The sequence below is a fragment of the Lynx canadensis genome, chromosome D1 (genome assembly GCF_007474595.2).
Source record: "Lynx canadensis isolate LIC74 chromosome D1, mLynCan4.pri.v2, whole genome shotgun sequence".
In the NCBI taxonomy this organism is placed as follows: domain Eukaryota; kingdom Metazoa; phylum Chordata; class Mammalia; order Carnivora; family Felidae; genus Lynx; species Lynx canadensis.
In genome coordinates this window covers 89,993,306-90,021,204 of record NC_044312.2, presented here as the reverse complement: position 1 = coordinate 90,021,204, position 27,899 = coordinate 89,993,306, and the positions used below count along the sequence as shown (strand labels likewise).

General features: G+C 45.4%; 1 protein-coding gene across 1 annotated transcript in view; it reads right to left on the bottom strand.

Moving 5' to 3' along the window:
• The window catches only part of LDLRAD3 (low density lipoprotein receptor class A domain containing 3), a 191,897-nt gene that overhangs the window by 71,068 nt on the left and 92,930 nt on the right, over window positions 1–27,899 (bottom strand). Inside the window, exon 3 of the mRNA XM_030332518.2 lies at window positions 7,813–7,938. Coding sequence (XP_030188378.2) covers window positions 7,813–7,938 — 126 coding nt within the window. The remainder of the gene's footprint in view (window positions 1–7,812; window positions 7,939–27,899) is intronic.

The window sequence follows — 27,899 nt, the reverse complement described above, 5'->3', positions numbered from 1 at the left end:
TTGTCAACCAAGTGGCTTCTACGTCTTGTAGTTTGCACGCCTCCCAGCCTCTGCCTGGGCTCTAAGCCTGAAACTGTAGTGCTAACTTTTTAATGCTATTCATTCTCCTAGGTCCGCGTCCTTCAACAGCTCCCACTGATGAGCCCAGAGGGAAATAACCTTCCCATCACAGCTTCCCACAGCACTCCCAACTGCCAACCCCATGTTCTAATCATCTGGCTGTGAGCATTACTGTCTCCCTTGCTCGAGTACGATCTCAACAATGCCAGGGTCCTGTATGTGACCCAGGTCTATATCCTTTGCGGCATCGTGCACAGGTCTGGCATAGAAATTGTGGAAAGAAGAGAATCTGAAAGAAGGCAGGAGCTGGGGGCTAATGAACAATGTGTGGCCTAAATATGCCCTCTGGGTATACATCTGAGACTGCAGAAGAGGTTCAAGACATCCATATGTTAGGAATATATCCCGACTGCCTGTCTTTCTTCTTTAACCCTTTGTTTGATTAGTTAGTTGCTTGGCCCATTTGTCAACAGACATTTATGACTGACTACTTCCTTCAAATAAAGCACTCCACTAGGCACAGGGGATAAAAGAAATCCCAGTCTGTGTTCTTCCAGAGCTGACATTCTAGTGGGGAGACAGGAAAGGCAATAGGCAATGAAGATAAAGCATGACGAGTGTGATTCGTTCCACATATATTTACTCGTGCTAAGGCCGAGCCCGACTGCATGCCTGGCACTGGGGACACAGCTGTGAACCTGCCAGTATACCATCTCACGAGGTCACAAGCAGGGAAGACAGAACGTGAACACAAGGTGGCACTGAGAAGAGTGAAGCAGAGAAGGAAACAGAGTGGAAGACTGGCGAGGAAGGGGGTTATGTTTTAATAGGGTGCTCAAGGCAGGTCTCTCTTTTTTAGGTGGCGTTTGTTCGGAGGAGGCCCAGGACGGTATGTGAACACACAGGAGAATGACCCGGCCCAGCCCTGGCAAACCAGGGATGGTTCCGTAAGGAAGCAGGTCACACAGGAAGGAGTCTTTAAGGAAACCTTGATGAGGGGGCTTTGGAGCACTGGGCGAAAGGGTCCTCCTGCTGCCCATCTGATGCGGGCCCAACTCCTTGAGGCCACTGCCACTGGCGGAGGAGTGAAGAAGAAATATAGAATCAAATCTGGCTGACGTGACCAGAGCTTTGGGAACATGCCAGCACCAAGGGGCTCTGTGAACAAAAACCACAGAGACACTGGCGAAACCATTTGGCTGCTTGGGGGGACAGGCAAGAACTTGTCAGCAGTGGAAGAAACACAGTCTGGGACCGGGTGGTGTTTCTGGGCACAAGTACAGTGAAAGCAATAGCATAAGGTCCTTAGCGTGAATCAGTGTTCCATGTGGTCACCCAGGCAACTCTGCCATCTTGGTTCTGGGCAGGAGTCTCTGTCTTCACTGAATGGGACCCAGGTCAGGGCCATGTGGCCAGCCGAGCTCCAGCCAAGAATGTCTGAGCACAGGGAAGAAGGAGAGGTCTGAACACAGCCAAGGGAGAAAGGACAAAAGGCAAGAGAGTAAAATCTCAGCATTGCGAGCCTCTAAGAGGAAATCCTGGTTCTTGCTTATCCTCACTCCTGAGTCAAATGAATGCAAAAAGTGGGAAAACACATCTGTAAAAAACAAAGTTCTTTAAGATTACAATTCTCCAGGGGTGCCTGGGTGGCTCAGTCGGTTAAGCGTCTCACTTTGGCTCAGGTCGTGATCTCAAGATTCGTGAGTTTGAGCCCCGTGTTGGGCTCTGTGCTGACAGCTCAGAGCCTGGAGCCTGCTTTGGATTCTGTGTCTCCTTCTCTCTCTGCCCCTCCCCCACTCGTGCTCTGTTTCTCTCTCTCTCAAAACTAAACAAACATTAAAAAAATTTATGATTCTTTAGTTATCGATGCAAAGTCAAGACATAATCCAATGAAACCAATGTACAAATGTAGAGACTGGCATAATGAATCCCCATGTTCCAATCATCTGGCTTTAAAAATTATCAACTCACTGACAGTTTCATTTCAACCCTACCCACATCCACTACCCCTCATGAGATTTCATCTTTATATATTTCTAATTATTATTATACTTATTATTACTATATTTAATATGCTATTAGATATTATATATGTATACATATAGATACATCTTTATATATAAGTATTTTTTAAAATAATAAACAGATTATCATTCTCACACTTCATTTTTTTTTTTTTTCATTCTCACACTTTAAAAAACTAACAGGATTGCCTTAACATCATTAAATATACAACCACAATTCATTTTCCCAGTTACCTCAATTTTGGGGGTTATTTTTTTTTCAAATGTTTATTCATTTAATTTGAGAGACACCAACAGAGAGCAAGCAGGGGAGGGACAGAGAGAGGGAGAGAGAGAATCTCAAGCAGGCTCCACGCTGTCAGAGCTGAGCCCAATGCGGGGCTTGATCTCACGAACCGTGAGATCATGACCTGAGCCAAAATCAAGAGCCGGGGCTTAACTGACTGAGTCACCCAGGTGCCCCCACTTTTTTTTTTTTTTTACAGTTGGCTTGTTGGAGTCAGGATTGAAATGAGATCTGTATGTTGCATTTGACTGATTTGTCACTCATTCTCCCCTTCAGTCTGTAGATTCCCTCTTCTTCTAATTTTTCTTAGAATTTATTAATGGATGCAATGGAGTCCTGAAGAATCTCCCATATTCTGGATCTGGCAGTATGTCTCCCCATGGAGTCGCTAACATGTTCCCCTGTCCCTGAATTTCCTGTAAACAAATGGTTAGTGTTACAGACGTCATGTTGTGTCTCCCAGAGTTCACATGTTAAAACCCTAACCCCTAATAAACGGGATGGTCTTGGAGTGGAGCCTTTGGTAGGAGATTAGGGTAAGATGAGGTCATGAAGGTGGCACTCTCAGGATGGGATCAGGGCCGTTATGAGATGAGGGGCCAAGGGATTTCTCTATGTGTGAAAGAAGAAAGTTTACTTTCTCTTCTGCCTTCCTCACCAGGGAAGGCCAAGTGAGGACATCAATAAGAGGAGGGCCCACACCAAGAACCCAGCCACGATGGTAGCCTGGATCTTGGACTTCCAGGACTATGAGAAATAAGTTTAAGTCACCCAGTCCATGGCCTTCTGTTACTACAGCCCAAATTGACTACGGCAGATTCACAGGCTCAATCAATCAGGCTCAGGTTGGAAGTTTTGGCAGAAACACCTCACAGTGATGATGTGTGTTCCTGTTGGGTCATATCAGAAGGCAAATAACATCTGGTTGTCTCTTTCCTTGTGATCCTAAGACTGATTTGCGGGAGGTTCCAATTCCAGGTCAGATGCGGTAATCACACCCGCCCTGTCTCTGCCACTGCGTGCAGCTGCAATAAAAACCTAGCCAAATACATGGTACAGCTATTTTTAGATTCTGGAAAGTAAACTGGAGTAGACCAACTGGGGAAGAAGAACAAAATTCAATCTATCACTGAAATAGTGGTGAATTTACTATTCCCTCATTCCCCCGGCACAGTCCCAGGAAAACCACAAAGTATCAGAAAGACAGTGGTGGGCAGGGAGGAACTTGGACAAGCAACCCTATAAAGTTATTCATGAACTTCTAGGCTGTCCCCAGTCTGCACAAGCATGGATCTGGTCCTAATCAGCACACCCAACACTTTGAGAACCAAACTCACCGACTACTGCCCACGTCTCAGACAGACCACACAGGAGGTGCCCATGCACCACACATCCAAACAGCAGTGCAAAAACAGTTTGAAAACTATGACAACGGCAGCCCACAGAGGGGCTGTTAGGAATCTGTGGCCTGACCCAACAGGGTCATTTGCTTACTAAAACAAAAATATAAGCATTCTCTGCAGGACTGACACAAAACCCAGAAGGTCGTACATAACCAACAAAATATCCAGAATATAATCCAAAATTAACTTGCCTTGTGAAAACAATCAGGAAAATCTCAATTCTCATGGGAAAAGATAATCAACAGACATCGACGCCAAGATAAGGCAGATGTTGGAATTACGTGACAAAGGCTTCAGAGCAGCTCTTACAGAAAGACTCTAACAAGCAATCACATACACTCTTGAAACAAATGGAAAATAGAAAGTCTCAGCAAAGAACCCAGAAGGTATAAAGAAGAACCAAAAAGAAACTTTAGAACTGAAAAATACAGTGACGAAGAAACAAACACACCGTGTGGGCTCAGACTAGAGGTGACAGAAGAGAAAGTGAACTTGACAAAAGACTAACAGACATGATCTAACCTGAACAATGAAAGGAAAAAGGTTGACTAGAAACTGAACAGAGCCTCAGGGACCTGTGGGATGATCACAAAAGATCCAAAGTTGTTATCAGAATCCCATAAGGAGAAGGTACAGTACTTGAAAATGATTTGAAGAAAGAATACCTGAAAATGTACTGAGTATAGCAAAAGACAAAGGCTTGCACATTCAAACAGAACCCTATGCAGAATATACTCAAAGAAATCCACATAGACACACACACACACACACACACACACACACACACACACACACACTATAATCTAGCTGCTGAAGCTAGGCTGGGAGAAAAAAAAATCTTCAAAGCGGCCAGAAAAATGATGCATCTTCTACGGGGAAACAATTTGAATGGCTGCAAATTTCTCATCGGAAACCACAGAAGCCAGAGGAAGTGGCACGACATTTTTAAAGTGCTTAAAAACAGAGCTGTCAACCCAGAATTCTATATGCAGTAAAAATATCCTTCAGGAGTGAAGGTGAAATCGAGACATGGTCAGATGCAGGAAAACTAAGAGAATGTGTTGCCAGCAGACCTGCTTTAAAAGAATTGCTGAAGGAAGTGCTTCAGACAGAAGGGAAACGGTACCAGAGGAGACCAGGAACATCAGGAATGAAGAAAGAACAACCAAAATGGCAAATCTCTGGGTAAATTTAATAACAGATTGCTCATTCCCTCTGAAGTTCTTTAAAATGCATCTGAGAGTCTAAAGCAAAAATTAAAACATGGCCTTTTAGAGTTTCGGATGTTCTGTTGCTGTACCGACGACCAGAACATAAAGAGATATACAGAGTGACAGGGTTTCTACGTTCTACTTGAGGTGGCACAGTATCGATTCAGGTCTGTCTGCGAAAAGACTGACAGCTGGTTTCAAGGGTTTTTAGCTTGATCCATGCCTTATAAAGCTCCCCATCAATTTTTTATTTCATGATTTCAGGAACCATTGAAGATGCATATCTTCATCAGGGTTACAAAACAGACACTCTAATTCTTTTTCCCATTATAGTTCATTAAAAAAAACAAAAACAAAAACCTTTCCTATGTTGGCTATTTAATTACTGAGAAGTACAATGCATCTAGAAAAAGGAGGCTAAATACTTGATCCTCTTCTTTTATTTACTAGTTATAAAAACAGTGAATTAGAACCATTATTTTTAGATGGTAGATATGCCAGAGGAAAATGCTGGCTTAATCCCCAATGATCTAATTTGGAATGGATAGAATTAACTCATTTAGACAATTAAAGACCAATATCCAAACATTTAAATCATACAAGGTCTTTAATATGGCAGGGAGTATGCAGAATGGCAGTCATTTCGAATGTACGTACTAGAACGTATCACACTTGCTTTTTATTGCCATTCAATTATTCTCTCATATGTATATATGGGTGTATATAAACAAATTATATACATAAATACAGACATATATATACATGCACGTAAATTCCCCATGGACAGTAGGAAGAAGCTAAGATCAAGTTGAAACTCTAAAGAACTCAATGAAAATACAACAAGTACGTCCTTGGACGTCCTAAGCCAAAGGTGAAATGCTAGTAAATACGGTCTTCCTCTTAACAGTTCACAGTTTTAAGTCACTATGGGTTTTCAAAATCGATTACTCCTTGCCAGCCACCACACTAAGCACTTTTCAGATACGACCTGGTCTAATTGTCACAACAACCCAGGAAGCAGGCTCTTAGCACTCCCCTTTCATGAGATGAGGAAACCACCGTGCAGCATTACGTAGCACAGCCAACCCATGCCTAATGAGGGCGGATCAGAAACCTGGAGCCAGACTTTCCAGCTCCAGAGTCATTTCACTCAATCAGGCTGCTACCCTGTTAGTGACCTGTATCCCCCTGCTACGGGGGGTTTCTGCTACTCGACTAATCATTCAACAATCTAGCCGCTATGTCACATTTTTGCCATTTGAGATCCAGAAGATGAAAAAAGGCAACAGGAGAAGGCACACGGGAGAATTATACACTTCCTGCGTCCTCACTGGGAGGGGGTGTCAATGACTAGGCCCTGGGAAGGCATGAATGGTCACCCCCTCTTCCAGGGCTTAAAACAGAACCAACAGGGTAAAGGGAAGTCAGTTTCCCAAAACAATCACTGAAGTCATTAAAACCTGTGTTTTGAAATAAATTCGTAACATATATAACAATTATATTCATAGCAACAACAATCCTCACGAATAACATATATGTGTACATATATGTATACATGCATACATTGATATACACAGAGAGAAAGAGGGAGGGAGAAAGAGAGGGGCAAAAAGAGGGAGGGAGGAAGAGAGAGGGAGGAAGGACTGGCACAAGAAAGCCCACATATTAAGTGTCATTCTGGGCAAATCTCATTTTCCACTTTATATTTTCTGTATTTTGCAAGTTCCAAAGCTACTTGCTGGGAGAGCCGGCACAGTATGAAAGGTGGGGAAGAGATGCCTGAAGGTCACTGAAGCTCCTACGTGAAATGGTTCTGGACACAGAGACTCTGGCCAGGAAGGGAATGCGTGCGTCCAGGCCATGGAGTATGAAGTTCAACACCAGGACTGCTAAGAGGCAAGGTGGGGCAGAGAGCACGAGAAGGGGTGTGTGTCTGTCTGTGTGGTGATACCTTGGAATGTCATACAGCAAGGAAAAGGAATCAAGGCAGTCACAAGACAAGGAGAACTTTAGCTTTCTACAGTATTTGGTATATATATACACATACATATATATACATATATATAGCAACATACATATACATATACGTATATATATGTTTATGTGTATATATATATATTCTTTTTTTAAATTTTTTTAACATTTATTTTTGAGAGAGAGAGAGAGAAACAGAGAGACAGAGCATGAGCAGGGGAGACGCAGGGAGACAGAGAGGGAGACACAGAATCCGAAGCAGGCTCCAGGCTCTGAGCTGTCAGTACAGGTCCCAATGCAGGGTTTGAACCCACAAACTGCAAGATCATAACCTGAGCCGAAGTCAGATTGCCTAACTGACTGAGCCACCCAGGCGCCCCTCAAAAATATATTCTTATGACATATACATATACACCTTTTTAAAAATAACTCAAACTAGGAAGGAGAGCAGGCACATGAACACGGGGTGCTGAGTGCAACAGTAAGTCAGCTGAGGGTCTGAAGGAGCAGGGAATCAGCTCTGCCATTTATGACCTGTAAGATGCTAGACGAGTTCACGGATGTCCCTACGCTTCAGATTCCTCACTTGTTAATGAGGATCACACGCCTGCACCTGCAGAGCTATTGTACTGAAGTATGTCCGAGACCCAAGTGTTTAGTAGAGACCCCAATAAATGGCAGCTGAGCATTCACGCGTTTGCGCGAGAAAGAAGCGGTAAGGAACAGGATGTGGGGGACGGCAGAAGGCACCTGGGCCTATGGGAGCGAGGAGCACGGAGAAGAGTGGCCCTGATGGAGGCCCCGGCCCACGAGAAGGAACAAGGCACGGCGACATGGGCCCTCCCGGCACTTACTACAGTTCTCCTCATCACTGCCGTCGGGACAGTCCTCGAAGCCATTGCACTGGAAGCGGCCAATGATGCAGTGGATGCCGCTGGCACAAGGGAAGAACGTCGGGCCGCATTTCGACTTGGCCTTGGCTACAGGAGGAAACACAAGACAAACAGCAGGTCATCAGGAGGTGAAGATTTCTGGCCACCGCACGCCCATCCCACCAACTCTGAGTGCGCAAAGGGGTCCTTCCCCGTGTACCTTGAAGTCCCCAAAGGTTTCTTACCACCACCACCCACCTCCGGTGCCCAGCCAGATCGGCGGCCCGCACGCACCATCCTTGCGTAAGGGGGAGGCCAATCCTGCTGTGTTTACACGGCCCCTACATCAGCAGGGCTCAATCAGCACGTGCTGAACAAAGCAATGAATGGGTAAGCAGAGGGGGTGATAGACTGAGCCTGCTCTTAAGGTGCTAAGGAAGCATTCAAAATTCATTTCCTGTCAGAGTAATTGTCTACACTGATTAAATGCTTCCCATACTAGACAGCGTGGCCAGGGCTATACACGGATGATGTCATTTAATCCCCCCGGCCAGCACCCAACGGCATGGTGTGCAGAAGAGAATTAACGCCACGGGCCTAAGACGGCTACCCTTGAGTAAGGCTTGCTGGCTTGCAAGGCTGCCCTTGCTCGGCTGGTGTCTGCGAACTGGGGTTTCGGGAGGGTTCCCACCATTCTCTCCGGTAAGAACGGCCCACTGTGCCTGAACTATTGATGCAGACAGTGCAGTTTATGCCGAACACCTGCTTTTCTTCTGGGAGTCTGGGATTTTGGTGCACGCTGGGCAGATGGTGCCTGCGAAACCAGCCCCTAGAAAAATCCCCAGGCACTGAGTCTGTAATGAGCTCCCCCAGTGGAAAACAATACACACGTGTTGTCACAATTGGTTGCTGGGGAGCTAAGTGCACCCTGTGTGACTCCACAGGGAGAGGACTAGGAGGTCTGAACTTGGATTCCCCTGGACTTCACTCCACGTGCTTCTTCCCTTTGCTAGTTTTGCTAGGTATCCTTCCACCATAATAAATCATACGACTATACGCTGAGCTCACTGAATCCTCCTAGCAAATCACTGAGCCCGGGGGCGATCTCGGGGACCGCAGACAAAGATGGGGATGGTTCTTATCCCCATTTCGGAGGCGTGCTTTGGGTGGTGAAGTGACCGACTCAAGGCCACACAGCTAGAAAATCTGACCCTGCGGTGAGCACCCCGGCACTCAGATTCCAGAAGCCAAGCTCTCAACCAACTCAACCGTGTTACCTCTCCGCCAGTCTGTCACTTCTCACAACAGAGGCCAGACTCCTGCTCAGAGAAATTCTTCTTCCACTCCTGCTGTACAAACAGTTTTAACGGAAGCTGCTGTAACTCACGCTTGATGGAGTGGCCTGCTAACCAAACAGCCCTGTGGGGTAATGTACTTTCCCGTTAATGGTGCCGGCTGCTCTGGCTTGCGATTACGAGGTGTAAGATCGAATCTATTGCCACATCCCAGGTAGCTGGCTCCGACTAGCATCGCTCCCATCTCCTGCCTTAGAGGCAGGAGCCAGGGTCCTCAGGAAGGAAGGGCCATTTCTTGGGAACAAACAGCCAGTAAATTACCTTCCCGTTCCTGCCATCAGTAACATGCCAACTTTGGCGGCACGATCCACAATCAACAGGGTTTTAAGGCCTGGGACGTGCCTAGGTTTTAAAAACCCACATCGATGGGGCGCCTGGGTGGCGTAGTCGGTTAAGCATCCGACTTCAGCCAGGTCACGATCTCGCGGTCCGTGGGTTCGAGCCCCGCGTCAGGCTCTGGGCTGATGGCTCAGAGCCTGGAGCCTGTTTCCGATTCTGTGTCTCCCTCTCTCTCTGCCCCTCCCCCGTTCATGCTCTGTCTCTCTCTGTCCCAAAAATAAATAAACGTTGAAAAAAAAAATTTAAAAAAAATAAAAAATAAAAACCCACATCGCTTTGTTTCAACTAGGAACTTCTGCAATGGTGCTGGTGTGCTCTTCAAAAGCACAAACTTGATGAGACAGCGTCCTGGGTTCGAATCGTGGCTCTCCTGTCTTGCGAACTGGGGCAAGTTTCTTCATATTACTGAGTCTCAGCTGCCTCACCAGTAAGTCGGAGGTAACATCTACCTCACAGGGCTCTAGGAAGGATTCGATGAGATAATCTATGTAAAATGCTTAGCACAGACCATGGTATAGTAGGTGCTCAATTAATGGTAATGCTTACACTATTCACCATCTTTAATTATAGAATTTTAAAACTACTTGGGCTGCTAATTTTATTCTGATTGCCAAAGGTAAAAAAGCTCATTATGGAAGATCTCTATGAACTGGTATGAAATGATCTCCAGGATACACTGTTAAGTGGGGGAGAAAGCAGACTGCAAAAGAGTTATCTACAGTATTTTAAAATCTCTACAGCAAAAGAAAGGGACATAAGAAAATGTACCTGGAATGGTTCATCTGTGCATATGAGACATGGGAAGGACACAGCAGAAACTGGAGAGACTGCTTACCCACGAGGGGTGGGTGGGAAAGGGTTGGAATGAGGCAGCCAAAACGAGACTGCACATTTCTCGGAGTATGTACAGCTCTCAGGTGCCTGGGTGGCTCAGTTGCTTAAGCGTCTGACTCTTGATTTTGGCTCAGGTCATGATCTCACGGCTCGTGAGATCAGGCCCAGCACTGGGCTCTGTGCTGACAGCGTGGAACCTGCTTGGGATTCTCTGTCTGCCTCTCTCTCTCTCTCTCTCTCTGCCCCTCCCCTGTGCTCTCTTTCAAAAATAAATAAATAAACACTTAAAAAGAACCCTAATACTTCACATAGCCAAAGGGTAAACAATTAAAATCATCCACGTGTGCATGCGTGGAGAGGCTCAAAATGGAACAGAAACGGCAAAGTGAACGCATCTGAACTGTAGGTGAGTAAGCCCACCAACCTGAAGGGTGTGGGGAAGAGCAGAACCCACCTAACTCAGGAAACCGTTACTTGGACTGCATTCTATGAGGCTAAAGAAAAAGAGAATTGTACACAAATACGGCACTCTACTTTTATTCGTCACCAGGGTATGGATTAGCCGTTCTGAAACTACCTTTGTGTGTACTCGGATTGAACAAATGAGTAAATATACTGCAGATAATAACAGCGAGGTTCCTCACTCTCCGAGGAAGAAGTTAAAAATAAGGAAAGTGGAAAGGCTAAATGATCCCCGAGGCTTTGGACTAGAGGAGGAGGCATCAGTATGAACTCAAGGTTTGTAAAGACAGAGAGAGAGAGAGAGAGAGAGAGAGAGACAGATAAGAGAAAGAGAAATCATGATCTGTGTGTGTGCATGAGTTAGTATACATACAGACATTTATTTCCTAGTTCCGTCCGCCAAGAAACACTAGAAGCTATACACAAATGAGCACGCCCAGCACCAGATCCTGATTTCTAAATACCATTATCCAATAAAGGGAACCAGGGATCCTTGGAGAAGCATTTGATTCCAGCAGGAAATTCAAGATGAACGTGGAGGGTCTTGTGTTGTCAGAAAGTCAAGAAGCACTCAAAACATGATGGGCACATGTCAGAAGGACACAGGGGTCACCCCGAAGGAGTGACACAATGGCCAAAGCTACAACACTTTGAGCAACAAAACGATGACAGTACCGGACTGTAATCCAGAGAACACAATAAATATCTGTGAGTCCGTACCAGTATCGTACATCATTGGATAAATAAGTAAATGGGGAAGAAGGGAAGTTTTTCCTTATAGAAGATTTCCAACTATTACACTGGAGGATGTAGGAAGCAAAAAGTCACCATTTAGCAAACACCCCAGTAACAACCGTTCCAGGCAAGACCCAGCAATGGATGCCCACATCAAGAGTCTCAGCCGGCCTTCCTCTGGTCACCCTTTGAGGGATCAGAGGAAGAAAGGCTGTTTATAGGGTTTGACATCTGGGAGATGCTTCCTTGTAAACCTCTATTCGCAACATCACTGCCCTCCCAGCATCTTAAAAAAGCCTAAAGCCCCTATCACAGCATCAGGCAGCTCTGGAGACATCTGTAATTCACATGCACCCACTCTCCCTGCCCGGCTACACAGGCTTCCTCGCTCCTGCGGGAGCTGCCGCGCTCAGTCCCACCCCAGAGGGGGACCCTGCCTCTCCTGCTACCTGCACTGCCTTTCTCCCAGGGTCGTGTGGCCCTCCATTCATTTAGGTGTCTTGAACCACTCTACCGTCTACCCAGAAACTCCCACCCTCAGTCTCTCTACCCCTCACTCTGCTTCTCTTTCTTTTCCCTCCTAGGAAAGGACGTCGGCGGCTCTGTGCTGTGCTGTGCGAATGATGAACACATGGTCGTTCAAATACTTTCGTTCACCGCTTTGACAGAGCTACGCTATGCAGCGCCGACACCGGGTGATAAATACTTGCCAACTACACAAACAGGCCTGTAAAAGAGAGACTGGGATTGGGTAATGACCCCCAACTGGCTGAATGTTTACCACAGGCTAAGCAGGATGCTCTACGTTTTACGAATCTCCCCTCATTTACTCCTCACAGAAACCCATTTCACAGATAGGAAAACTGAGGTCCGGAAGCGAGGGAGCTTGCCACTGCTAATAAGCAGAGTCAAGGCTCAAACCTTCCTCTTGACTCGTCTGCTCTTCTGCCTCTTCAGATATTTCTAAGCCCCAGTCCAGCTCCAAAGGACCAGACTTTATGAGACAAAGAAAAAGAATATGAATAATTATAAATGAATTAGCTATCGTTCAATTAACCAGCTCTTTGGCCCTGCCCCTGAACCCTTTTCAAGGATTAGTAATGAGACCTGCTGCCTTGTCAGCGATGCTCAGTCGCGGTCTCTGTCAGAGGGAGCCCGTCCTGTTATGATTTACGTCTGCGCCATCGGGCGCCTGCTAAGGCAACTGGCGAGGCGGATCACAGGCGGCCGGCCAAGCGCCTGGCTGAGCCTCAGAGAGAAGCCAGCCGCTGACAGCAGCTGTCGGCTGCTCCCTGCTTGCACAACCCACTTGGCGGGCTGGGGGGGCTGCTGGACCTAGTGTGCATTGTCCTCCCCCAGCCCCCATTTCCACGACAGGGAGATTTCAGCGTGAAACTCGGCAGCCCCAGGCAGAAGATGGAAGCCTGTGTCTCAAATCGCCCTGACAAAGGGGGACAGGGGGACTCCACGCCACTGAATACCTGAATTCACGATTTTTTGAGTACCTGCCCCATGAACTTTGCAAGGTGGCAGCTTTCACCAGCAGAAGGACAAGAAACTGGGGCTCTCCTGGGGGCTGGTTAATTTCCTGATCTGTGTCCCCTCCCTCCTTACAGCCAGGTTGTCACAGTTCTGATTTTCACAGGTCAGGAAAATAAAACATAAAAAAGTAATTTTTTTTTTAAGGGAGATAGGCATGGGCAAAAGACTGAAATGGTTGCCAACCTGTTAAGTTTATCAGCAAGGACATAAACAAACCCGCAGTAATCCCTACTCACTACGGTCTTAAGCAAAAACTGCTTTCGCCTCCCAAATGCAGGACAGACCAGTATTGGGGGATTACGTCAGAACTAGAGGGGAACCAGGAGACATTTGGTGTGGTCAGGCTGTGCGGCCCTCACAGCAAAGACCTGACCTTTCTATGCACAACATCTGGAGCACGGCAGGTGGTTCACACAGCTTGCTCAGTAACGAATTCTCACTTTCAACAGGGGAGAAAACAGAGGCCTGAGGATAGGCGATTGGAGACGCGCCCAAAGTCACACAGCTATTTAGGATCTGACTGGCCTAGAATCCAGTTCTCAGTCCCTGAGTCTGGCCTCTTTCAACTATGATGTGCTTCAGGCAGGGTGCTTCACACCCACACCCTGCCAAACCCCACATCAGGGATCACATTCAGGAGAGCTCCTATAAGACTGAAAGTTCCACATGGCCAGAACTTTCCACGCCTTGGAGAGAAATGCTCTGCATCAGGCTTCAGGCCGGGGCTCCCATCTGTCCAGAAAGGGCTCAGGGCTACCCGCTGGTCCTGGAGGATGCCAGTGCTGCAGCGTGGGCCTGCTGTCTACAGCTCCTGGCCCAGACCCTCCCTGGGTAGTGATCCCACAGAAGAGTCACACAGGAGCTGCAACGACACAGCCTCTCTGTTCAGCCACAACAGCCAGGAAATGGGCTCATCGGACCTGCGGCATCTCTCAGGCTGTGGCAACAGCTCCAGCTATAAACACGAATATCTGGGGTCTCTCTTCCAACATGTCTGTAGGGGGCCAAATAAGCAAAAGCTGCTACCTTCACTGCCCCTGCCTGCCTCCAATTCTTGCTCCGGGATCCTGCCAGTGTGTGCCCGTGAAAGCCCAAAGAACCAGAAGCAGGAGCCTTAAGCTCTTCCGGAAAATTACCATCCTCATGACACAGCTCACCGTGAAAAATTCAAACTACAGAGAAATGTACATGGTAAATGTAAAAACTGCCCCAAACTGCTGTCGCCCAGGAAAAGCCACAGTGGCCGTTTTGGTAAACAGTGCTCCAAAAAGCAAGGTCTCAGAAACTATTGTGTACAAATGGATAGCCTTAGGACCTTATTAAAATGCAGCAGGTCTCAAGTGGAGCCTAGGATTCTGCATTCCTAATGCTCCCAGATGATGTCAATGCTGTGGGTCCCAGGCACTTCACTTCCAAGGCCCACTGTTTTGTTCACTGTTGTATCTCCAGTGCCCAGAAAAGTGCCTAGCACACAGGTTACTCAATAATTACTAAATGAATACATAGAAATCTGAGCATGCAGTTTTGTTTAAATGCATCCATAAAATACTACGTTAGTCTAAACTTGCTTTTGTCACTTACTAATATATTGACATTTTCATGTTGGTAACTATAGGTGCACACAATCACTTTTAATGGCTAAAGGTAATTTTACTGCATCTCTGTACCCATAAGTCCCATTGCTGATGGATATTTGGGGTGTTTTCAATAAACAACGCACATACAGATGCATATACTATTTTCCCCACTTGTACAATATCTCCTCAAGGTATAAGCAGTAGGTCAAAGGATATGCATATTTCACATTTGGGCATCCTTTTGATCATCGACAGCCTCCTGGTACTGTCTTCTGGCCACAGATGGCTACAGGAAAAGCCTCCAGCCCAGGATAGGCTGATTCTCCCCGGCTGGCAATGATATTCCTCGAAGCACACAGGCTGCGAACACCCCACGGTTCCTCTGTGTTTATGTTAAGCGGGCCCTTCACAGCTGCCGGTGCTCCATTATTCTCCATTTATCTCTGTCTCTCCTCATTTTAACATCTGTGTATTTCATTACTTTGCAGAGAAGGGGACATTCCTATCCAGTCAAGGAAACCATGACTCTTCTTTTTATCTTTTAAATTTGCACCGGGTGCAGACCATCAATCTTTGCTGGAATTGGTTTCCCTGGGTTACGCGAATCACGGGCTAATGCAAAGTGTCCCTCCTTTCAGGAGATGCTCCTTGCGCTAACTTTCCTAGGCTGCACTGTCCCCTCTAAGGGCCCGGCAAAGGGTAGGTTCTCACTCCAAAGACGGTCCTCCTTGCCAGTCATATCCCATTTCTCCAGAAATTCACATTTCTCCAGAACGTCATGTCCCATAAGGCAGTGTTTAACAAAGAAGGGGGTCAGTGATTCCCCCGGCAGAGGGATCCCTGGAGAGGGGTGCTGGTGAAGATGCCGATTCCGGGGCCTCTCTCCTAGGAGGTCTGCATTTGTATTAAGCACAGAGGATTCCAATGGACACTCTCATGCAAACACCCTACTGGACAGACTCCACCTGTGTCCTATGCCCCGAGAATAAATGACCTCCTCAGTCCTTTCTTCCTGCTGGTTGCCACTGCACAGACCAGCAGCCACTGCAGGAATTCTGGCTATGGGGCCACTGTGGGCCTAGTCCGGCCACCACCCTGGTCAAATCCAGCACCTGCATCCCAGATAGCGTAGTTATCATGCAAAGAGCACCCACAAGAAAACCATGGGCCTCTTTATGATCTTTCTCCATTTCAACAGGCTCTCTCTTCCTCCATGTTCATGTGCAAGACACAAAATAACTCTGCTTTGCACGTAAAAGCTGTGGGCTCATATTCCAATGGTTGCTGTCCCGGCAAAAAGGCCATTTTAGAACTTTAAAACCCCTTAAGTTCTGTCTACTTTTTAAGGATTTACGCTACCTGTGCATAATACAAAATAGGGATAAAGAGGCCAAAACATGTTTGCTGCTCCCTCTTAGCAAATAAAATATTCCTGAGCATCCTGCTATCCGTCAGGCACTGGGTCAGTTCTGTGGTGATCCAACAGTACTCCCTAACTGGGAGCGGAGGAAGGACACAGACAAGGAAGTGAGCTTCTGCATGCAGTGCCATGAGTGCCCTGATGGGGGAGCTAGAGGTCACCTAATCTCAAAGAGGCAGAGGTTGACGTCAGAAAAGGCTGCTCAGAAGAAAGCAGGCCTCAGCAAAGCCACTTTGCACATAGCTGAGGTAGAAACGAACGCAATGTGTAGACAGTCTTAGGCCTTACACACTTCTTCACTCACACTAACATTAATTCACAAACTCTGTGTCATACCTGCAAAGAGTGAAGATACACTGGAGACAGCTCTGCCACAGATAAAATTTCAGTGCTGGTGGGACTGTTCCAGGAAGGAGGAACAGCATGTGCAAAGACCAAGAGGCAGAAACAATGTGGTACTGGGAGAACTGAAAGGGGGTCAATACGAGCTTCCTTCTCAGGTCAGGAAAAAGTACCCAGTATGTTTTAACTAAAAAGAATTAAAACCCATGGGACACCTGGGTGGCTCAGTTGGTTGGATGTCTGATTTCGGCTTAGGTCATGATCTCACAGTTCGTGAGTTCAAGCCCCGCATTGGGCTCTCGTCTGACAGCTTGGAACCTGGAGCCTGCTTTGGATTCTGTGTCTTCCTCTCTCTCTCTGCCCCTCCCCTGCTCCTACTCTCTCTCTCTCTCTGTCTCAAAAATAAACATTAAAAAATTAAAACAAAAGAGAATTAAAACCCTATTTCTCATAAGAAATGTGCCATGAGCCAGTTGCAATTCAGCTCACGCTAAAAACGTGAGCATTATCTACACCAAACTATGAATCAGAAAAAAAGTCAGATTATAAAATTCACATAATTTGAATCAACATGCACACCGCCCCCCCCCCCCAGAGTGAACGCCCACGTGCAGCCATCACTGGCTAAAAATTTCGCAAAAAGTAATGGACCCAAAATTGCTACTATATTCAGTCCCCTGGTTCGCTTTGTAAAATGTCAAACTGTGGTTCCTCTGAAAAGTCAAACATGACTTCATGGCTGGAAGCAAGAAAGCAAAAAGAGCCTTATAAAAAGTAACAGGCTTTTTAAAAAAACAACATGCCTGGGTTCTCTAAGAAGTCTGGGAGAGGGGAACAAACAGGTGCTTCATGGTGGTCCTGATGCAGAGGACACACTCCCCAGAAAGCCAAATCCGTGCCTGGAATTCAAGTCTGCACATCCACTATTACCTGAGCAAAACCAAACCAAAACAAGCAACAACAAAAACAACAACAACAAAAGGCGTTCTGCCTGTTACAGTAGTTCAATGCCGCATGACTACTGGAGATGACTCCGAGTTTCCACGGCAGACTCCAAGTTTTATTGATCAGATATCGCAATGTATTATTTCTTCCTAAAATACTATATTGGCTGCTTCAAAGATACACACTCGGGAGTAGAGACAGCAAAAGACCACCCGCTCACTGGAACATAAATACAGAAAGAAGGCATGTAGCTGCAACAGCTTCAACAGAAGACTGTCAGAAAATTCTTTCGAATCACCTCTTTCAAGAGAATACAGGAGGTTATGAAGCTTTGGGGCTAAGAGGTCAGAAGGGATTAGGGTTCAGAAGCTTCTGGGCTTCTATCCCCAATTCTGCCACGTAATCCCAGAGACCAAGGACAAGTCACTTAACCTCCACTGGCTTCAACGTCCTCATCTGTAAAAGGGGCGTACAGATAGAACAGACCTCATCAGCTGCTGGAAAATAACATGAGATTTTGCATGTAGAAAAAACACTATAATACTTGACATCTAGTAGGGATCTGATCATGTCTTCTCCTCCCTAACATGGTCCACGGGTCTACAAACTGTTCTTCCCATATATGGATGGCCCGGAGAAAAATGAGGTGGAAACCGATGTTATGTTTAGACTAAGGCCTTCCTCTTTCAGTTATTCTTTGCATTAACGTTAATTCTCAGACTCTCTATGCCACACGTTGGACCAAGTGGGGTTGCAAAGAGAATCAAACATTCAAATATAACTTCTGGGAGCAAGGTGCCTCTAGCTAAGGAGCACCTGGAGAAGAAGGAGAAGGAGGAGGAGGAGGAAGAGGAGGAGGAGGAGGAGAAGAAAAAGAAGAAAACAAAGGACAATAAACAGATCGTTGCCATGAGATGTGGTAAGTGCTACAAAAGCTGTATAAACATTCGTCTTTCAACAGTAGGGTTAGAGGTCAGCCTGCCAGGGTCCAAACACTGGTTCCACCAGTTACTGGACACATGATTTATGGCAACTTATTTCACCTCTCTGTGCCTCCATTTCCTCATCAGGAAATGGCAACATTAACAGCATCTACCTCGTTGGGTTGCCGCAGGGATTAAAGGACACAACACAATAGTTGCTTCGTCTTTTTCTGGAACACGGTATTAGCTATGACAGTTGATACTGTCTTAGCTATTGTTACATATATTACACCTTAGCCATTATTATTTAACATTACACCACAACAGTAGCCTATACAGTGTTAGAGTATCATACAGTATAATTACAGCATTAGCTATTATTACTGTTATTATTTATGACTATCATTTTCAAGCACTTCCTGTCCCATTCTGCCCCAGGGAACACAGCACAAACGACGGCCATGTCAGTCGTCTAGGAGATGAGTAGGGATGCGTTAGTGGAAGTGGAGAGGGAAGGGCTTCCAGGAAAAATGAGTGACATGAATAAAAGCTGAGTGGTGGCAGGGCTGAGCCCATCCGTACAGAACCTGGGAGAGTGTAGGGCATGTGGAACACGGATGTGGCAGGAGACGATCTGTGGTAGAGGCAGGGAGCACCTAGACACCTACCCACCCAGCGAGCCAGCTAGGCAAGTGACTTGTCAGATTTGGGTTTTATGAAGAAAATTTTTACGGACTCACAAGAGTATTATGAGGCTCTGTAAGCACGTAAATATCCTCCTTACTCCCAAAAAGCCCTGAGGGAACTGAACAGCCAAGTCTATAATATTTTGGGGGCTTTCAGGAAAAAGGGCACTATAAACAATAAGGGGATTCTAAGTGCCTGTCCTTGCCCTTTAAAATATTTAAGAAAATTTTTTTTAATGTTCACTTATTTTTGAGAGAGAGAGAGAGAGAGAGAGAGAGAGAGCATGCACGCGCACATGAGCAGGGGAGGGGCAGAGACAGAGTGGAAGACACAGAATCCGAAGCGGTCTCTAGGCTCCAAGCTGTCAGCACAGAGCCCGATGAGGGGCTCGAACTTACAAACCATGAGATCATGCCCAGAGCCGAAGTCAGACGCTTAACCAACTGAGTCACCCAGGTGCCCTGCCCTTTAAAATATTTTTAAGAACGAAAGGGGAAAAGTTAGCAAGTTTGGGATTAAGACATTATCTTATAACCTAAGGGTTTTTTTTCCAGGTTATTAATTTTAGCTATTTGTAATGCACAAACATATGTGCATGAAGGTATGTGTGTATGTATATATATTGGAATGAAAATTCCAGAGAACCCGTAAGTAGGAAACCAAGACATTCCCATCTGATTTTTCTATAGACAAAGTTTGAGAGGATAAGCTCGAAAAAGATAATAAATAAACGTGGGTCAGATAAGTTAGCTTCCAGAGGCTTTTCACCGCTTGGAGAAAAAACTTCCTGACAGTGGATCAGAGTCCCCGGGATGAAAACCAGATGTGGGAACAGACATGCTAGAACTGACTAGTTTCCAGTTTATAAAGGATACTTTGATAAAGGCATCATCCAAGGAAAGGTGATATCCAAGGGCCAACGCCTAAGAAATGGGGGAGGGGGTGAGTGATAAAGAAAAAAAAATGTGGGGGGAAAGGGGGATGATGCGAGAATCGAAGTTGAAAGGCTTGAACAGAAACAAAGGAGAATCCATTGTAGATCACCTTCCATCTTGCTGGGCATGAGGGACATCACCTTTGCCCAAAGAGGCAGGTTTTACTCTTCAGGGCCTCTACCTGCTTCCACCCTTTGGGCCCTCGGCAAACGCTGAGGTTTTTCTTCCCAAAAAAACGCCTTCATTTCTGTGCAAGTTCTTTACCTTCAGCCTTGTGAAAAGGAAGCTCATTTCTGATCAGCCTCCTAGAAGTGTCTCTGACAGCCCCCCTTACCCGCCCCTCCCCACACATCCACAGGGACAGAAGGACCCCGGGACTCAGACACTGCCTCCTTAACGGTGCAACGCTGGCCAAAAGAGCCAGAGAAAGGCCTATGAAGGAGGATTACACTGTCGTCTGATCCACAGGACAGCAGGACGTGCCTTCACAGACATGAGGCATAATCCTTTGCTGGCTGCTGCCGACAGAGTGAGACAGGGGAGGCGGCTCTGAAAAGCCGAGCAGGAGGACATTCAGTCTGTCACAAGGTAGCCTGAAAACAATGGCTTAACGCACCACAAATCTGGCTCCAGGAACGGTTTCCACCAAGGGATCTGGAGGTTTCTATGATGCCTTCAACACCAGTCACAGGAATCACATAATCCCATGGAGAGCATCTCTCAGTAGCTATGGGCTGGCTTTAAAAACAAAACACCGACCCTCAGCTTCTAACTTATCTAATAAGAGCTGTGACTCAATCTTGAATGCACATCACAATAACTCAGGAAGCTTTAAAAAAACAAAACAAAACAAAGCAAAGTAATCCCAAGTCAATGGAGCTAGAGTGACTATACTAACGTCAAACAAAACAGAACTGGTGATAAAAATATGTTCCTAGAGACAAAGAAATGGTCAATCCATCAGGAAGACATAATACATACACTTAAAAACGGAGTCCCAAAATACATGGGACTGACAAGGGAGAAAGAAATATTTAAACAGTAAGAGTTGGAGACTTCAATGCCTGCTTTCAATAATGGGTAGAATAATTAGGCTGAAGATCAGCAAGAAAACAGACGAGCAGAAAGGAACAACACAGTAAACCAACCACATCTAACAGACATCCATCAAAATCACAACCAAAGCAGTAGGACACACATTCTTCTCAGGCGGTAATGGAACATTCTCCAGGGTATTCCAAATATTAGCCCATAAAATAACCTCAATATATGGGGCTCCTGGGGGGCTCAGTCAGTTAAGCATCCGATGTCAGCTCAGGTCGTGATCTCACAGTTTGTGGTTCAAGCCCCGCACCAGACTCCATGCTAAGAGCTCAGAGCCTGGAGCCTGCTTCAGATTCTGTCTGTCTCTCTCTGTCCCTTCCCTACTCACATGCTGTCTCTCTCTCTCTCTTTCTCTCAAAAATAAATATTAAAAAAAAAAAAACCTCAATACATTTAAAAGGAATAATACAATGTATGTTCTCCAGTCACACTGAAATAAAATTAGACAGCAATAACAGAAGGAAATCTGGGAAATTCACAATTATGTGGAAAATTGTCAATATTACCAATACCAGAATAAACACAACTATGTAGAAATTACCAACAAGTTACCAATGAGTGGAAGAAGAAAATACAAAATTAGAAAAACACTTCGGGATGAATGAAAACAAAAACAACATGCCAAAATTCACGAGATGCAGCTAAAGCAGTATTGAGAATGAAATGTATAGCTGTAAGTGTATTTTTTTTAATCTCAAATCCACAAACAACTCTTAGAACTAACAAACAACTTCAGCAAAGGTGTAGAACACAAGATGAAAATATCAAAATAAACTGAACTTCCATATACCAGCAATCAAATATCCTAACATGAAATTAATAAAACAATGTCATTTATAATAGCATTAAAACAAATAAATAAAACAAATAAAATACTTAGGAATACATTTAACCAGAGGTCTTGTGACCTGTACACTGAAACCTACAAAATACTGTTCAAAGAAATTTAAGAACTAAATAAACAGAAAAGACATCCCATGTTCATGGATTAGAAGACTAAGTATTGGTAAGATACCAATACTCTCCAAATTGATCTACAGATTCAAATGCTTATGGATCAACAGAATAAAATTGAGAGTCTAGAAAAAAACCATCACTTTCAGTCCATGGATTTTTGACAAGGTGTCAAGAAAATTCATTAAGGGAAAAGACAGTCTTCAACAAACAGCTGGGACAACTGGATATCCACATGCAAAATAATGAAGTTATTCATTCCATATAATGGAATGTTATTTGTTCAATAAAAAGATGAAGTACTGATGCATGATCCAAAACAGATGAAACCTGAAAACATCATGCTAAGTGAAAGGGCTACGCGTAAAGGCCACATCTAATACAGAAATCCATAGAGACAAAAAAAAAAAAAAATAGATTAGTGGCTCCCAGGGATTGGGGGAGGGAGGAAGGGAGAAGAATGGGGTTTCTTTTGGGGGTGATAAAGATGTTCTAAAATTAGGTAGCAGCAAGAATTGCACAACTCCCTGAATATAACTAAATAAGGAAACAAAACTTTCTAAGAATTTCTGAGATCCAGGAGGGTTGGTGACATCAGAAATGAAAGAGTTGCTCTTTTCCAGGAAGGAAATTGTCTGAATTCCTCCCTCGTTCTTCTGGTTTGCTCCCCAGGGAACATTTGGCAATACTGGAGGGGGGAGGATGGGGCATCTGGCTGGTTCAGTAGGTACAGAATGCAACTCCTAATCTCGGGGTTGTGAGTTTGAGCCCCATGCTGGATGCGAAGATTACTTAAAAATAAAATCTTTTAATAAATATTGGTGGTAGGAGGGGAGGAGTGAGTGCTACTGGCATCCAGTGGGTAGACCAGGGATGCTGCCAAAAGTCTCATAATGCACAGGGGGCTCCCCTCCATCAAATAAAGAATTATCTGGCCCCAAAATGTCAACATTTCAAGAGTGAAGAACGCTACACCAGGAAAAGGTCAATACTCTTGAACTTCAGCCTTTTCTGACTTAAAGAAAGACCTAACTCTCTACTAATGGTTAAAAAACAAACAAACAAAGGGTTAGGAATCAATTGGAACTTGGATTCAAATCCCGATCCCACACCTTCCCAGAACTGAGACCTTGGGCAAATTACCTACCTGCCCTGGGCTTTTACTCTCTCATCTGTAAAATGGGATGATGAAATCAACCTTACAAAGTAGGTAAGGATTAAATGAGAAGACAGAAGATGCCTGGTATCAGAAAGGCTAAGAGCTTTTATTACTGTAATTATTATTTTTTGTTAAGCCCCAAAGTGGCTTAGTACCAGGAAATGGGTGACTGGGTCATCTTAAAATAGGACTATTTTCTCCGGCAACAATTAGTATGTAAACTGGGACATTTTACGAGCTAATAAGCAACTGAAACATAACAGCTGACATTCCTCACCAGTATATTATGCTCTAGCCAAAGAGGGACTGGCCAAGTACCCTGTTGCCATAGTAATAAAAAGTTTCTGTGAGTCTGACTCATTTTCTTTCCAGTAAATGCTTTCTGTTTGTCAGGCTACACCTCATGTGCAAGTTCAATGCACAGGGGCGGAGTCTTTTCCATCTACTACACCTAATATCTTTCTGCTGCTCAAAAACCAATTTACTGTCATGGAAATAGCACCAAAGACAGGACAAGATGACAGGCTGTCACTTGCTATGGGTCTCTGTAATGGAGCTCACCAGTTAGCAGTGGATAGGAATGGCTCAGTAAGACATATTAAACCACCCAGGCCTTCCAACACCTCCACTAGACCAGGTGGTAGTTTGAGAGCCCCTCCTCCTCACCATAAATGAGGGAAAAAAGATAAAGTAATTAACACTTACTAAATTCTTGCTGTGTGTCCTGAGCCACTTTGGTGGACTTTATCCAATTTACATTCCACCAAAAAACTGAGAACGTTGGTTACTAACACTGCATACAGAATGCTGACAATCAGAGACATTAATGTTTCCAGGGACATACTTTCCATATATATTTATCTTTGCTCCATCTCAACTCATAAATCGTTCGAGTTGCCACAGGAAAAAAAATCAGTAAAAAAACAAGGAAAACAGGATGTTATAGGCAAAAGCGAAAGAAAAGAAGGTAGTAGACAAGACGCACTCCATACAGTATTACAGGATTACTATCATCAGGGCTGTGAGTTTCCTAGTGGCCAAAGCAACAAAGGAAACATGATAAGGAGTCAGAGTAAAGCGTACAGAACACTAAGACCTAACCATTTAAGAGAAAAGAGATTTTTGGTACTCTCTCCTCATAACCCAGATGTAAGTGAATACATCACAAAATGTTGAGGCAGTCACAAAATTTGAACCCAGAGCAGACAAAATCCCAGTTCTGAAAAGGCTGCCTAATATCTAAGCATTCGGTGAAGGGTGGGTGTGAATGTGCCGCCATTTGTATTCCACATTCATGTCCTCAACAGTGTGGCTGAGTGATGGAATGATTAAGATTCTGCTGTCATGATGGGCATTGAGGAGGGCACTTGGGATGAGCACTGGGCGTTGTATGTAAGCGATGAATCATGGGAATCTAGCCCTGAAGCCAACAGCACGCTGCATACACTGTATGTTACCTACCTTGGCAATAAATTTTATATATACATATATATATATAAACATATATGATATATTATTTATATAAATTTATATATATCATATATAAATATATATAAATAATATATAATCATATATAATATATTAATACATAAATATTATATAATATATAATATATACAAATATATATAAATATATATACAATATAAATATATATAATATATAAATAATAACTTATATATATTTATATATTATATAATATATACATATAAATATATATATATATAAAGATTCTGCAGTCAGACTGCTTATGCTCAAATCCCAGCTCTGTCCCTATCTACTGATACAATTTTTAACTTTCGGTGCCTCAGTTTCCTCATCTGTAAAGTGGAGATGACCATCATAGTACCCAATCTCATAAAGCAATTGTGGGCATTAAATAAATGTAAATCATTTTGAGCACTTCTTGGGCTCTACTGCACCAATGTAAGCTATTAATAGCACCCCTACTCCCACCACACTTTATTGGTAACTGATCACATGCCAGCACTGTTCTCGGCAGTAGAGGACACAGCCCTATCCCAGGCAGGGGAGGTCTTGCCCTCATGGAGCTCCAAGAAACACACAGACAAAATCAGACAGTGCTAAGAGCTCCACGGAGATGGAAGATGAGATCGTGGGTGCATGGTTGGTATGGATAATCAGGAAGGGAATTTCAGAGGCCAAAGCAGTTACGATGAGAACAAATGACAAGCAGCAGCCAGCCAAGCAGGGATGAGGGGGAGAGCAGCCCAGGCAGAGAGCCCATCACAAAAACACACCAGTGACAAAGACTGGAGAGGCCCGGGAACAGGAGGGGCAGCCAGGCAAGGCTGGAGCAGGCTGCCCCCGGGGTGAGGCAGGGAAAGCAGGAGCCAGGTCCAGGAGGGATTCCTCCGGGAAGGAGTCTGGGTTTGATTCCAAGTGAAAGTGATGGGAAGTGTTACAGGGGAGTGATTTTATTTACTTTTCTAAAAGATCTCGGGCTGCCCTTGGGAGAGTGGGATGAAGCAAATGAAGCAGGAAGTCGTTCCAGGAGGGGACAACAGTGCCTGGAGGTGTGTGGGAGTAGTGAAGACAGAGAGCTGTGCACGGACTTGACTCAGAACCTTCTAGATCAGGGTGTCTCAACCGCAGCACTGTTGACATTTGGGGCTGGAAAAGTCCTTGGCGTGGGGGACTGTCCCATGCACGGCAGGATGTTTCACAGCATCCCTGGCTTCCACCACTAGATGCCAGCAGCATCCCCAGTTCTGACAACCAAGAATGTCTCCAGACATGGCCAAATAACTAACCCTGGGAGCCCAAATCACCCCTGGCTGAGAACCACTGCTTTAGAGGCAGAGCTGACTGGCTTTTGCTAATAGACGGGATCAGGGAGAAAGGGCAGTCAGCAAAAGAGAGGCCTCAAGGATGATTCCCACGTTTTTGTCCATAACAAGGTAAGATCACCTCAAACATTCAGCTTGCTTGCTTTGTCTGCCACTGAACTTGCTCCTGATTTTCAATGTCACTCATTCATTCATTCAAATGGTCCACAGAGGGGCGTCTGGGTGGCTCAGTCAGTTGAGCATCCGACTTCGGTTCAGGTCCTGATCTTCGTGGTTCCTGAATGAGCCCTGCATCGGGCTGTGCTAATAGCCCAGAGCCTGAAGCCTGCTTCAGGTTCTATCTCCCTCTCCTTCTTCCCTTCCCCTGCTCACACTTGGTCTCTCTCAAAAATAAACATTAAAAAAAAAAAAAAAAAACCCACAGTCCACAGAGTCAGCCATACCTCATCCCAGGGAGGCCTGGCTTACAGACTTAAAGAGCTTACAGTCTAACAGGGACATAGACATACAAGCAAGTGAAGTTGGTACAGAACACATGGGTTAGAAGAACCCGTGAGACTAAGCAGAAGCACAAAGGAGAACATAGCCCTTTACTCCTGGGGGAGGCACCATGGAGGCTGAAGGCTGTGCTGGAGGACAGAAGCCCAGGGGAAAAAAGAGCATGTGCAAAGGCCCAGAGGAATACGCCTGAGTGGCTAGGGAGGCACGCAAGGTGGGGCAGGAGCTGCAGCTAGTGAGACAGGCAGAGCCAGCCAGGAGGTCTCTGTGGGACTTCGGAGCCCCCTTTACTCCATGGGGGACCTGGAAGCCCCTGGAAGTCTACTGTTATCCATATTCCTCACATTTAAAGATTTAAAAAACAAACAAACCTCGAAGTGGGTTATCTACTGAGTGCTCACATTATACCAACTCCAGTGCAGGGAACTCTACATAGACGAGGTTCCTCATCCCCTTCTCCACATGAGAAAATGGCAGCCTCAGGAAGTTCAATGACTCGGTCAAGACTTCCCAGCTGCCAAGTGGCAGGGCCAGGATCCGAGCCCAGGCTGGCTGGCTTCAGAGTCCTCTGCCTCCTGCTTTAAGCAAGGTAGTAGTAATATGATTTGGTCTGTGGTTTAGGAAGATGATTCAGGAAATAAGTATTTGGGCATCACCAGTTTATGGGAGGGGAGGAGATCTCCAAGGTGGGGAGTGGGGGGGGGGAGTATTAGACGAGAAGGAAGGAATCTATTTCTGGTAAATAATGATGCAGGAAGCAGACCAAGAGGGCCTCCCTGCCAAGGAGAAGGGCAGCCTGGAAATAGGGGATGGAATCCCAGTGAACAAAAGGTGGAAGTGAAGGATGGGGTCCGCAGTGTCCAACACAGCTTGGGGGCCAGGTAAGGTCGGATCTCGACACTGGATCTGACAACCAGGAGTTTCCTGTGATCCTCCCCAGAGCAAATTCATGACTGTGGTGCATGTGAAAGCCATACTACAGAGGGCTGTGTCACAAACTAGGCACAACAAAGGACAAGGACAGGGCAGGGGCCTGTAGGACTCTGGCCTGAGGAAGAATTTGGGGCCAGGGAAAGACTGACGATAAAGAGGTGAGTTCCCAAACTGGAATGCAGGTCAGACTCACCTGGGGAAACAGCACGCAGAGAATTCTGGCCCCACTCTAGGCCCATGAGCCACTCTTTCCCAGGATGACCTCAATCTGCAGAGGACTCGGACAACCACAGTGGCTTAGGAGCCACTGGACTGGGCAGTGTTTCTTATAGTGTGCTCCCAGAAACATTTCAGCTCCAGGGTCCCCTCCTCACTCTGGTGATTGAGATTCCCAGGAAGGTCCTGGGAAGTTGTTTACTGAGGCCTCCGGGGCATTCTGATGCAGCCTGGAAACCATGGCCTCTAGACCCTCTCTGCTCAAAGTGTAGACCTCAGATCTGCAGCATCGGTAACCCCCT